Genomic DNA, 13,989 nt, shown 5'->3' with positions numbered 1-13,989 from the left:
ATAGATAGATAGATAGATAGATAGATAGATTGATGGATGGATGGATGGGAACTATCACTTCTTTGCCCTCCTGTGTTAATTCAGCAGAGATATTTATCATAGACAGTTAAAGAAATGGACCAACAGATCCCGTTGTTCTGGACGGAGACCAGTGAAGTCTATTAGAAGCTCTTTCCCGGTGATGGCTGAGCGTTACTGCGCAGCCTCCAACTGAGCTTAACAACGTAGATGTGACGTGAGCAACCTGTCTGAAAGTTGTAAGTCTTCTGGTAGCTGTGCAAGAGAAATCTCAATCATTCCCAATCAGCGGAGACTGAGAGGTAGGTATATGTAAGGAGATAACATAGGCACAGGCTAATTATTGCTAACCAAAATGCTAGTAAACATTAGTAATTAAACTTAAACATGTAATGGAAGTACAAACTATCTGCGAGCTTACCCTGTACTACACGGTGATTTCTTTACTGTGTGACAGTAAATTGCGTAAATGACACAATCGTTAGCCTATTTTTATAAAAATGGCTGCTACGGAGCCAGAATGTGAGCTACAAGGTAATGGAGCCGTTTATACATTGTCATGTTTCTTTAGAAATAAACAACGGACAAATAGAGTCTTCAAACACTTCAAATGTAAAGTAATTCACTGTCAAAGTGGTGCCAAAATGAATGGGAGTCAATGGCCGGTGAGGGCTTACTAGCATCAAAATGGCGCCATAGGAGTTACGCTTAAGAGAGGAGAGGCTCACCCCCTTGACATTTATAGAGGAACAAATAAGTGTTTAATTTTGTTCTTTCTGCAGTCAGGTACCCTATAGCGCCTCCCGGAGGGCAGGAGTTGGAATTTCCCATACAACCCATAGGAAGAGTCCAGTCGGGTTTTGTCAGCCAGTCTGACTATATGCAATACGTGGTCTTTAGTAAATTTGGAGTCCCAGGAGCCATCAAATGGTTATTGGTGTGATGTGGCACTCATAATCGAAGATAATCTCTAATTGAGGATGAGGGCATTTGAATCACACCATTTTACCAACCAGATTATTCACTGTTTCCACATAGAGGTCAGCCCCCTCCCCCTCCTTCATCAGAGCTACCACTGCAGTATCATCAGAAAATTTGATGACATGGTGTTTGGGTGCACGGGTAACACAGACATTGGTATAGAGTGTGAAGAGCAGAGGGGAGCTTACACATCCTTGTGGGGCAGCGCAGCTGGATGCGACCCTGGGGGAATAGGTGTTATTGACCCTGACCAGCTGTTGCCTGTTAGCGAGGACGGATCAGTACCAGTGAATGAGATACGGGTTTGTACCCAAGCTAAAAGGGACAGTGATTGAACACAGGTGGAAACACATGTCAACAGATTCAACAGATGGAGATTGTTGCAGGATTTGAAAGGATTTAAACCAATCCTGAATTGGCCCTCTTCATCCTAGGTATTCCACCATTGTCATTTTACAGTTATTTACATTACCTTATGGCTATGCATCCTGCAAAAAGAAGTAATAGTAATAGTTTTATATAATAGTAAAATGAAAGTTCCTTGTAGATGCTTTAAGATTTTCAGAGAGCAGAGTTTCACCTTTTTACCTCTGCTGAGAATAAAATAGAAAGAGCTCAGATTACTAATTGACATTAAGAACAAAATCTAAAGGCTCAGTTTCAAATTGGAGGAGCTAATTGATTATAGAGATGGGGGCCGCATCCTTGGGACTTCAGCAGTGACAGATCAGGGGGGTGACAGCGTGTCATTAAGTCTGCAGACAAGCTCATTATAAGCAAGAATAACACTAAATGAAGACATGATGCCACTGCAATAGTCAGTGTGTGTTCTGTAAACTGTAATAGGAGAGCCTATACATCACATCATGCATAACGTATTGTAAACTTTGTAGTACTCAGCAGTAGTAACAAACATCCTGAGGGAAACATCAACCAAATCTCATGGCAATCAATCAGTTCCAATAAATGTATAGTGTCATATCATGACAGGAGTCATCTCAGGACACTTTACAGATAGAGTAGGCTCTAGACCACACTCTATAGTTTACAGAGACCAAACAATTCCCCCCAAGAGCATTGAGATATTCATTCTGGACCAATTTAAAAAAGCACCACAGTTGAAAGAGATTGGTTGTGTCAGTTTTTGGACATTACGTCATTTGATTTAGCGCTGGGTGCACTATTTGAGATCTCGGCCTTCTCTTGGTCAGTCTACCCACGGCAAAGGGTTACAGAGCTTATGTCCACTACAAAATGATTGCTGATGTGTACAGCAATGTGTGATTCAGCTGGAATTGGGCAGAGAATCAGCAAAGGTATGAGTCATCGACATTGCTTGTGCAACCCGTCCACAAGTCTGTTTACCAACACCTCCCCTCCCACATAAAGGTGGCCTGCAACCACCTCACCCTGATGAAACCCAATCATCTTCACATCTGCTTACACTGCCACACACACACACACACACACACACACACACACACAAACAGTATGAGAAGGACCACTTGTCATATTCTGTTGGTAGGATTGCACTAAGGCAACATAACGGTTGTAATTTGATTAACAAAATGGGCATGCCTGCCAAAACGTGTTTGATGTAGAAGGTGCATGTGATGGTTAGCTCATAAAAAGGAGATGTCAGCCTTTCAGTACATCTGTGTGACAGACTACAGACTTCATGTGTGAAGCAGCACAGAAACGTCTTTCAAGTACAGTGGCACTCTCTGCTGGTGAGATTAGTAAAAGTGTTCTTTATAATATCTACATTTTCATACCAAAACTGTGAAAGCATTTTAAAATAATATCTTAACTATGAAAAACTCCATTTGTTCTTTCTATCTATAAGTAAAAAAAAAACTTATAGGGGGGCTTTCCTAGTTGCTCAAAATCTATGGGACTGATACCAGATAAGATGAACATTTTTATATGATTATTCCAAAACCTGGTGTAAGGTGTGGGCCTTTTCTTTCCATCTCATTCCTCTCTTGGGATTTTAAACTGTGTGGCACATGTTAATGTCACCCTCCCTCGGTCAACACGTGTGACTGACATTCAATTCTTTTTTGTTTTTTCATTCTCTGCCACCTGTGCTTGGCTGTCAGAGTTCAGAGCGTGACTCCGCTGCCATCTCTGCAGGGGAACAACAGAATCTGTGACAAAAGGTTCCCAGACGCTGCCCAGGGGGACCCCCAATGTCCAGGCAGGTAAGTCAATCAGGTTGACTTCAATCAGGTTCAAAGGTTAGGCTTCATCGCGGGGGACAAGCCAGCCTGGGGGTATAATGGCAACATCAGCCCTTTATTTTTTGTGTATTTGTAGGCAGTGTGTATCCGTCTGTCTCTCCAGTGGCTTTGCTTCATCTATTTATAGGGCAGCTAGGACATTAGCTCAATGTCTGTGTAGAAATGTCATGTCAGACATCAGGGCCTCACAGCATTCATGTGTAAATGTGAAGGTCAAGAAACGGCTTCAATTTTATTCACAAACTAGAGAAGTTGGCCTTTTACTTAAATCATCACGAATACTAATAAGAACAGCTGTAAAGACATTGTGATCCTTTGAATCATCTTGTTTCTGGAAGGGAAAAGCAGGCCAGAAAACTTTTAAAAATACCAACAGTCTGAACTAGCCAGATTCATATGCAAAGCTTTGTGTAATACACACGTCTAAATCTGCTGAATCATTTTTTTCAACAAACTTAGCCACATCCATCTTCTTCCCTCTCTGTCTCTCAGGGAAGGTATGGAAGAAAGCTATGACACATTTGAAGAGGAGTTAGGGCCACCAAGAGCAGATCCTCCTCCACTTAAGCCTGCTCGACAGATCTGCAGACCAGGTGGCGACACACAAACACCCACACGCGCACAGAATCTGTAATGCCTGTGCATAAAAGCCTTCATCCATTGTGCATATATTGTACAACTCTATAAATACTTGGGAGCAGCAGCACAGGGAGCGACTGAAATGTGACTCCCGGTCAAAGGTAACACCCTCACAATGCAGCTCAGACGTGCTGAATGGATGGTGGGTGTAATCAGCCTCACTCTCTCCAAAGAAACACAAAGTACTTGTGAAGCAGAGCTCTCTAGAGTCTATAATCTAGTCAGAAATCGCCAGCACTTTGGTCCAGACTGAGATAATTGTCTAGTCTTTTAAAGTCTCCAGAAATGAGTCCTAAGGACTTTGGTCTCCCGACTTTTCTACACCCCATGTTTCCTCAGCCCTAGCGCTGTGGAAATAGGTCTGGAAATGCAAGACTACCTCAGCCCTAACCCCTAAAACAAGATGATCAGTATTACTGCAGCAATGGATACAATGTCCAATATCCAAAACATCAAATATGACCGGCGGGTTGAGGGAACACAGGGGTAATTTTGATGTTGGGGAAATTTAAAAGAAATGAGGGATCATAGGACTGAGGGACACACAGGGCCTGATTTGGCAAGAAATCCTTGAGGGGACATAGTGCGAGAAAACAAAGGGCCTAATTTTGATAAAGGGAACATTTCATAGCAATAAGGGAAAATAGGGATTGTAATGAAAAACTTGGGCAGAGCAGACTTGTCATTGTACCTAATTTAGAGGGTAATAAAATGCAGCAAGTGTCAGCCAACAATAATGTATGAATATGCATCAGATGAATGTGGATAAATACATTCCAGATTGAGGGAATGGTTGTTTGTGGTTTGTGAGATTTGTGATATCATCCCTCAGCAAATCTCCATCTGTCTGTTTCAGAAATGTACGTGACAAGGAAAGTCAGAGAGGTTAGTTGGAAAAACCAACATTTTTACCATCTTCACATCCCTAATAAATCTTTTGCCTATAAGCCACATGTTGTCCTCCGACAGGAAATGCCTCCATTTTCCCAGCAACCGAGAGCAGAACCCAAGATTTTACCCACGGAACCCAGCTTCACCAGAACAAGTGAGTCATTATCGTCTTTCTCAACTCCTGTCTGCTTTCACTGGATTACAATGAAAGGTGTCCCCTCCTCTGTCTTGCATTTCCTTCAGCATCCTTGCAAAAAGCTGTGTCCATCCAAAACCTGAACCAGGTTGACAGACCGTGGGAGAACGTCACCCTCAACCGCTGTCTGTTTGTGGCCATTACCATCCTTGTTCTCACCTCGGGGTTTCACAGACTTCATGGCAAGTAAATCAAAAGTTGCACCAGTTGTAAAATGACATGCCTGCTATGACTGAGTGGTCTTTTTTTTAACAGAAGGACTGCGTGGTCAGGGGAGAGTAGAGGAGGATGAGGAAGTTGAACTGACAGTGAGACGGTCAGGCATAGTACGACACAGGGGACAACCACCACAGGTAGAGACATCCACAAGTAACTTGGATTCACCTTTTTCAATTTTTTTATCGTCCAGCTGTTTGTTTTGTGTCAAATCCTTCATGTGTCATCCCCGTTCTAGCCCGAGACAACTCTTTGGGAGGCCATGCTTTGGTGGCTGCCAGACCTGGATGATGAAGAGGATGAGGACGATGATGATGACGACGATGGAAAAGTTAAAAGAGGGAAGCCAAAGAGGGGAGCGACAGCACGAGCACACAGAGGTCTCAGAAACAAGCCACTGCCAGACAAAAAACTCTTGAAACCAAAACAAGGGAAAATAAAGGATAGGAGGGCCAGGAAAGCCAGGGACGAAGAAATCAAAGACAAGAAAGAAAGAAATATGAAGGAGGAACCTAAAGAAGCAGCAGATGAGGAAGATGAGGATGAAGAAATAGAGGACCAGCCAGAGAAGAATAAAAAGCTGGAGGAAAAGAAAGAGAAGAAAAAGACTCAAAAGGGATGAGTTCATTCTTCCTTCAGTGGCAGTGGCCATGGCATTTTCTTAACAAGTTTCACCTGAATAGATTTGATAACATTTATTAAAGGAGGAAATATAAACTTAATGAAAGATTTTTTTTCTAGCAAATCTTTCAAATACCATAAGGATGAAAAATAATGTGTGCTTTCAGTTAAATGACCTCAATGTGTTACAGATATTGTTGGTTTGCTAGACAGATTTGCTTTAAATTACCTGTAAAGACTTACAGGTACTGCATTATATAAAGGTCCCATGACACGGTGCTCTTTGGATGCTTTTATAGAGACCTTAGTGGTCCCCTAATACTGTATCTGAAGTCTCGTTATATAGACCTTAGTGGTCCCTAATACTGTATCTGAAGTCTCTTTATATAGACCTTAGTGGTCCCTAATACTGTATCTGAAGTCCTTTTTATATGACCTTAGTGTCCCAATACTGTATCTGAAGTCTCTTTATATAGACCTTAGTGGTCCCTAATACTGTATCTGAAGTCCTTTTATATAGACCTTAGTGGTCCCCTAATACTGTATCTGAAGTCTCTTTTATATAGACCTTAGTGGTCCCCATACTGTATCTGAAGTCTCTTTTATATAGACCTTAGTGGTCCCTAATACTGTATCTGAGTCTCTTTTATATAGACCTTAGTGGTCCCTAATACTGTATCTGAAGTCTCTTTATTAGACCTTAGGGTCCCTAATACTGTATCTGAAGTCTCTTTATTGACCTTAGTGGTCCCTAATACTGTATCTGAAGTATCTTTTATATAGACTTAGTGGTCCCTAATACTGTATCTGAAGTCTTTTTATAAGACCTTAGTGGTCTAATACTGTATCTGAAGTCTCTTTTATATAGACCTAGTGGTCCCTAATACTGTATCTGAGTCTCTTTTATATAGACCTTAGTGGTCCCTAATACTGTATCTGAAGTCTCTTTTATGTAGACCTTAGTGGTCCCTAATACTGTATCTGAAGTCTCTTTTATATAGACCTTAGTGGTCCCCTAATACTGTATCTGAAGTCTCTTTTATATAGACCTTAGTGGTCCCCTAATACTGTATCTGAAGTCTCTTTTATATAGACCTTAGTGGTCCCTAATACTGCATCTGAAGTCTCTTTTATATAGACCTTAGTCATAAAGTGAACTTTTCATGCCATGGGACCTTTAAAATATCCATGTGATCATTTGAACAGCTTTAATAAACTGATTATCAATCATGTCAACTCAGTCAACGGTCAATAGTATGTAGCTGGTAGGTACTGAAGATGGCCAACAAAAGATTGATATTATCAAGATATAAATTTGACCCACAAGTTGTTATGACATCTGAGAGCTGCTTCAGAGAGCCCAGGTAAAAGGTCCTCTTTTCTGCTGTGACCCATTCACACAATCCCAGATACATCAATTCATCTTTCTGCGTTTGAGGTCTTTGTAAAAACCCAGACTTTAAAAGGCAAATGTTTTTTTCTCCACGGAATTTAATTACAAAAACAGAATCTTAAAAGATGAGCCATTTTCAATCATAGCTCCATATCCCGAAATTAGGCATTTATACAAAACAGTGTGGTCATAAGGGCTGTCAAACAAATGTATAAAGAGTTACTAAATGTAGACTTTAAACATTATTGAAAACACCATGAAAGGAAGCAATCATGATACGCTAATAGGGATCAGTTATTAGACATAAGACCATCAGGAGGAGGTGGCCTCATTGGCATGGGGGGCATGGGCATCTGACGGGGCATATGGGGGTTACCCGGAGCTCCAGGTGGGAGAGGGGGCATCCCACCTGGCGGGGGAGGGTGCATAGATTCATTTGGTGGGCGAGGTCCAACTCCACTCATGAGAGGAGGAGGGCGCTTCACACCTGCAGGAGGTGGGGGTCCGCTGGACTGGGGAACAGCCTTCTCCATTTTGAAGTGGAACTGTAGGAAGAACTAGGAGGAAAAACAACATGAAAGAGTGGTTTGACCGAATACTTCCACTTTCCTGATAAAATACCCAGGCTGGCTTCGTGGTAACAAATGTTAATCAGCTCATCAGTACCTGTTTAGTTTCTCTGTTCCAGTGGGTCCAGAAGCGGTTTTCTGCTTTATCAATTTCTCTACTCGGGACCTAAATGAGCAAATATGTTGATGTTATATCACAGTCAGGAGAAAAATATTATAAAATCATAGTAGAAGTGCAGCTTCCACTCACCTTAAAGGCAATAGTTTCATATGGTTCAGCAGCCAGAAGCAGGTACTGCCAGCGCCGATCGGGGGGCTCGATGCGCTGTTCGTAGGCAGACATGAAACGATGCCTGGGCCCAATTCCTTCAGCGATCTCTGGGTAGTCAATCTGATGAACAGAGATTTTAAAAAAAACAGATAGTTATAGATTTGACCTTTACGGTCAAACCACGACGACTAAAACCAACCATATTTAGTCATTACTGCTGCCGTAGGCAATTCTGTTGGTTGAAACGTGGGATGGTGCTTTGTTTCTGGGATTATTTCAGTATTTAGCCGCTTACTTCAGTTGGCCAGCTGGATGACATTTGTCAAGTTTGTGTCAACTTTGGTTTGGTTATGTCTGACACAAACTGTGTAGAACAAAAAGCCAAACTTAACATCTGCTCTGCTGTGAACCACAAGCTTGCAAGCTCCTCCACTATGAAGAGATGCCATTAATGAGTACCAATTTCATCCTGCAGCTCAAGCTGGAAACCAGTACATTTTTTGATCCTGTTTCCGCTACAAATCTGCGGGGTCCAATCACAAACTGGCTTATCCACCTGGAACACTATTGGCAGGTTTAACACAGCAGCTTTTCATTTACTTTCAACATGGGGGCCGCCGAAGCGCGGCAACCCGTTGATGCGATACGTCACCCGGATTGTTGGTTTGATTTCTCTACTGTGCAGTAAAAAAATACTGACTCCCCAGACTATTGTTCAGTCTTAAAAGATTGAGCTTGGTCTGGTGAAAGCCAGCCTAGGCAACGCAAAGACGACGCCAATTGCAAAATGGAGGAAGAGAGAAATAGGCCGAGAGGCCAAGAAAATTCTACACAGTATGTCTATTGTAAAACCCAACTATTCTACCACAATAGCACAATTTTAATGCTTCAGAATTTCAGCAGAAAGCATCCAGTCTCGCATTACATTAGCTGATTGGGTTAGTTGTTCATTTTAAGAGAACAGTCTTATTTTCTCTTTTGTATATATGTACAATTGCTCTTTAATAAAAGCAGAAGTACTTCTTATTAGAGTCCTTGATTAATGGACTGATGTATTAGACAGTGATTTAAGTCTGAGAAAAGGTGAGGTTCTTGGAAGTCCAGTATATAGCCAGCCTTGGGAGAATAGGGATTGAGGAACTGGACAACATCTGTGAAAGGGGTAGGACTAGTCCACACTCAAAAGCCAGCATCTATCCTAAAGGAGCTTTAATGTTAATTTGCTTTGTTTAAGAATCTTCACAAAACAATAAATAACAAAAACTTCAAATCAACTGATTTTACTGTGTTCACCAAACACACTAACCTGGAAGAGTAAGGACTGCTGTCCGGTCTCTGGGTCCCTCTGTTTGGTTACTATAAAAGAAGAGAAAGAAATGGACCATATATCGAAATGCAATATATCTGCAGTGAAACCACAATCAGCATAAACTTAGTAACGACTACACCAATTCATAACCACGCAGCCAGCTCACCTTTGTATCCCGGTCGACCAATTTTGACAAACTTCTTGACCTCGACTTTTACTTTGGCCGGGGCTGGCTGAGCAGGAGCTTCTTTTGCCTCTTTGGCTGCTCTCCGCGCTCTGAAACAAACAAAATATACAGTTTTTAACAGTTAATCATTGCAGTGGACACAGTGGGTTGTTCTGTCAATTCACAGCAACCATAAAATAGCTGACACACAAGTCAAGTATATGTAAGGGCGCCCGGATAGCTCAGTTGGTAGAGCGGGTGTCCATAGAGGTTTACTCCTCAATGCAGTGGGTCCAGGATTGACTCCGACCTGCGGCCCTTTTCAGCATGTTATTCCCCCCTCTCTCCCCTCTTTTATTTATTCAGCTGTCCTGACAATTAAGGCATAAAAATGCCCCAAAAAATAATCTTTCGGTTTGATTAGTTTATCAATCATGGGAAGGTGAAGAAAACCGATAGAATTTGCACATTGCACTTACAAATTGGTCTGATGTTTCTTTCCTTGTGTGTGAGCCAAGTAGCTGCCCTGTGATGCAGAAGAGAGCAGTTAGTCAAACAAGATACTTGGATAACAAGAACTAACACCAAGTTCAGATAACATAACCTTAGGAATGTGGCATCATGTGCCTCCTCACCTCATTGTTATGAAGTGTCAAGCAGAGTTTGCACTCGTATGATCCTAAATGATTCTTCATAAAGTAGGGGTCTTTGTTTATGTCAATGGTCTCCAGGGCCAGCTGACGTAACCGTTCTCGCCTATCACGGTTACTCTCGGAGGCGGACGCCACCCCCCCGCTCCCCGTCTTCCCTCCAGCTCGGTGCTGGAAATCCATCTTTGCAAGGTGAGGGGTTCAATCACGCAGACACCCACACCTGTTTATCCAGTTAACCCTGGACAGGTACTCAAAGTGGATCCTTCCTGATTATCTGAGGAAAAACAAAGCACACACTGTTGTCAAGGATGTAAATTAATATTAGTATTCACTGGTATTATTGTACTATGCATTCCTGGACTGAGGTAAACACTGAGAGAATATTGACTGGATTGTACTGTATTAATACACATTATTGCTCAGATAATATGTTCATGTCTTAATGTGCACATACACAGTTTGAATGGCAGATTAAGTAAAGTATTTGCCCCTTTTATCCCAAGAGAATAGAACAAATACATCATAACTAGTCTTGGTTGTATATTGTGTTTTAAAGACAATACAATGGCTCCTCAGTCCCTTCTTGGCTAATGTTCGTTATGCTAACTTCTCTTAACGGGGATTGTTGTCCAACTAGCTTAACTAGCAAAAAGGTAACAGCACAGTTATTTAGCCAAATATTTGTGAATTACTTCAGCTAATTTACCACAGTCAAGATAGGTTTTTATGACGCTGTGACACAATAGTATTCCATTTCATGATTTCCACGAACTCCAGTTAGCTGCATTATGCTAGCATAACGCAACGCTATCGTTACCTACCGAATGCATTGCTATCATGCTAAATGCTAAGCTAACGGTGTTACCAGCTAGTAATTGATGGATTTAAACCAAGCGGAATGATCAAACTAGAAGTAAAACGCATCTAGCTACGTATGTGTGATCATACGAAGGTCAGTTACACGACCAAACGATAGCTAATTAGCTATACATGAAGTGATATTGCGTGTCTACCGTTCAAAACACTCACCGACTCCACAACGTTAGGATCATGCCCGTGTATATTTGGAGTGCGCATGCCCAAGTTGCTTCTTCTGTGGCTTTGGGCAGTTGGCAAGCGGCTTCAGGTACATTACCGCCCCCTCCTGGACTGGTCTGGACTGGTTTGACACTCTTTATTGAATTTGGACAGTTGTCATCCCCATCCAAAGGGTCGTCATCCACCCAGCCTTCAACGGCACCAACATGGACTATGACGTGGCTCTGTTGGAGATGTCAGTACCGGCCCCCATGTCTTACACCATCCAGTCTGTCTGCCTCCCATCACCGGTGCACCGCTTCCTCAAGAATGCAGAGTGCTACATCATAGGCTGGGGATCCATGAGGGAAGGAGGTGAGAGATTTAAAATCCTACTGACATTAGGCTCACTTATCCAGAAACAATTGAACAATGTCATAATGATGTCCAATTGTCTAGTTTGTTGTAACAGAACGTAACATTACTGTCCACAGAGAACTTGCTGAAAGCAAGGAAACATTAGAGGTGACAAAGCTTCTACATTGTTATGATCCTAAAGAATCAAGAAAACAGACCTGAGTCTAAACACCTCTTTTTTTAATTCACTAATCATAAGGGTTTGTGGACTGAGGTGAGCCCTTACAGCTCCATTATCCCACAAACCTTACAAGATGATATGATATGAAACACTATCAAATTGTCTGTTCACACAATATTTCTCACTTACCCTTTTGGTATGTAGCAATACAGATAGTTTCACTTTAATCTGCTTATGTTCTGAATGATCTATCCCTGAAACTCCTGCTGCTAACCAAAAATACATTTAAAATGCAAAATGCATTGGAGTACCTGCAAAATATTGGAGTATATAAAAACATATTGTTGTGGAAGTTTCTGTTCAGCGAGGGAGGAATTTGTGTTGAAGAAGAGACCTTGTTGAAACAAAATAAAGACAGGCTGCAAACTGGATTAAAAGTTTAGATATTCGGTGGAAGAGTTTAATTGTTTTCTGCAGAGAACAATCACATGACGAGAACAGCGTTCGCAATGTACAGAGTAACAAAGTGGCAACAGTTCTGGTAAATACAATCAGTAATACACTTCTTTATATCCAGTGCCCCCAGAGGAAAACCAACCCTTGTTTGGAAACCAGTTTAATCTCAAACATAACAATCAGTGGACCTCAGGCAGACAGTTGGAGCTCTTACGTATTTCTGAATCTGTCCCTCGTGTGTCCAAGTGTCTTGACCGGTCATTCTATCTTAGCTAAAAAAGACATCTTGTCTATTGGATAGGCTCTGGTCTCGTTCTAGGCAACTGTTTCTGTCAGGCTCCACGTCATCTATCCTTGGTGGGAAAATGCAAAGTCATAACATATCCAGTTGTCCCCTACAAAGAGATCACACTGAGGACAGATACAGGAACCAAATACTCTGAGAGGCATTGAAGATATTATTATGAATAATTAATATGAAAATCATTGGTTAAATGTAATTTTCCCATTACCATATGCACAATTATTATTAAACAAATTGTAAATAACAATTAGAGAACAGAGGAGGGCAGCAATAAGCCATAGTTACATCTAGCCACACAAGAAGAAGAACAGGCTGGTTTGCCTAGTTTGACCCTCAAAATGGCAGTTTTTGTGGGATAATGACTAATCTTAGAAGCACCTGCATAGTATTCAAGAAAAAGTGGGGAAGAACAGGAATACTTACAGAAGTAAGCAAGACGAAGATGTGGTATCCAGAATGAGACTAGGACATACCGGATTAAATGGAACTTTATTTGTAATGAAAAAGCATGTTGATGGTATTTGTGAATATTGCAATAGTCAGGAGACCGTAGAGCATGTTATCATGTATTGTCCTAAATACCTTCAAGCCAGACAACGATTGATTTCACAACTTGGTATTAACCAGATGACATTGAATTTACATGATTTACTGCAAAGAAATTCTGGTGAAATTTGTTTTCATTTTTTATTTTGAAGATAACTGGGTTATTAAAGAGAATTTGAGGAAATGTAGATTCAACGCTTGGTCCACACTCCAGTCCAGATGGCGGCGGTAATGCACCAAAAAGCTGGTTGCTAACTGCCATTCAAAACCACAAGGATAAGAAGAAGAAGAAGAAGAAGAATGCAGGGAATAGTCACAGGCCGGATTCGAACCCTGAACCTCTGCGTCGAGGCATTCACCTCGGAGTATATGTGCGCCTGCTCTACCCACTAAGGCAACCCGGCCACGTATGACCCTCAGCGAATACCGTAGTATTACGAGAGAAGCGCGTCACTGCCTGCCAACCGAAAGGTAGGGGTGTGTGTGTGTTTCATGGAGGAGAAGTAGGCTACAGTTTGGGCTGTGTTTGCTTGACCGTAGAAATGAGCAAACACACGTCATATTTCGAGAACACCAGATAACGATACGGCGACGTTTAACCGACGACATAGACAGCTCTGTCACTAACATTACGTACTATTGCTAGCTAGCTACCTCGCGCCGTTATTATGATGTTGTCGGTGGGAATGGCTCGGTCGTAGCCAAAGTATCCTGTTGAACCTGTGTTTTACTGTCAGTGGACGTGATGCGTTTCAACGAGAAGGAGCTGGTGTCTCTGAGCCGCCAGCCCTCGGAGATGGCAGCCGAGCTGGGGATGCGAGGACCCAAGAAAGGAGACGGTAACAGGCTTCATTACATACTAAGCTAATTCAGTTCTTATCACAACTACTTCCGTTTCGAGGGGGGTAAATTAATGAAAATGTCCGGTTTGCACTGTTCATGGGACCATTAAGCGTGTACTT

At 41.8% G+C, this 13,989-nt stretch overlaps 3 protein-coding genes across 4 annotated transcripts in view; 2 read left to right on the top strand and 1 right to left on the bottom strand.

Annotated features, from left to right (window-relative positions):
- Window positions 1-3,089: 3,089 nt before the first annotated feature.
- On the top strand, window positions 3,090-5,943 carry LOC116699709 (junctional sarcoplasmic reticulum protein 1). The gene is made up of 7 exons (XM_032532421.1): window positions 3,090-3,203; window positions 3,735-3,835; window positions 4,738-4,766; window positions 4,851-4,926; window positions 5,016-5,150; window positions 5,224-5,321; window positions 5,423-5,943. The coding sequence occupies exons 2-7, from the start codon at window positions 3,742-3,744 to the stop codon at window positions 5,804-5,806; spliced, it is 816 nt and encodes a 271-aa protein (XP_032388312.1). The 5' UTR covers window positions 3,090-3,203; window positions 3,735-3,741; the 3' UTR covers window positions 5,807-5,943.
- A 1,333-nt stretch (window positions 5,944-7,276) lies between these two features.
- LOC116699547 (splicing factor 3A subunit 2) lies at window positions 7,277-11,405 on the bottom strand. Its single transcript, XM_032532206.1, has 8 exons — window positions 11,196-11,405; window positions 10,149-10,440; window positions 9,993-10,039; window positions 9,514-9,623; window positions 9,345-9,394; window positions 8,018-8,158; window positions 7,865-7,933; window positions 7,277-7,755 (listed from the first exon to the last, which is right to left on the bottom strand). The coding sequence occupies exons 2-8, from the start codon at window positions 10,344-10,346 to the stop codon at window positions 7,489-7,491; spliced, it is 882 nt and encodes a 293-aa protein (XP_032388097.1). The 5' UTR covers window positions 10,347-10,440; window positions 11,196-11,405; the 3' UTR covers window positions 7,277-7,488.
- Window positions 11,406-13,460: 2,055 nt separating this feature from the next.
- The window catches only part of LOC116699723 (pleckstrin homology domain-containing family J member 1), a 1,497-nt gene continuing 968 nt past the window's right edge, over window positions 13,461-13,989 (top strand). The window contains exons 1-2 of one of the 2 annotated variants that reach the window (XM_032532436.1): window positions 13,485-13,632; window positions 13,752-13,866. In XM_032532436.1, the coding sequence (XP_032388327.1) occupies window positions 13,773-13,866 (94 nt within the window). In that variant the 5' untranslated portion in view covers window positions 13,485-13,632; window positions 13,752-13,772. Of the gene's footprint in view, window positions 13,867-13,989 lie in introns of both variants that reach the window. The other variant, XM_032532435.1, reaches the window with a different exon arrangement.

The sequence above is a fragment of the Etheostoma spectabile genome, chromosome 12, assembly GCF_008692095.1.
Source record: "Etheostoma spectabile isolate EspeVRDwgs_2016 chromosome 12, UIUC_Espe_1.0, whole genome shotgun sequence".
NCBI lineage: Eukaryota > Metazoa > Chordata > Actinopteri > Perciformes > Percidae > Etheostoma > Etheostoma spectabile.
This window is presented reverse-complemented; position numbering and strand designations above follow the sequence as displayed.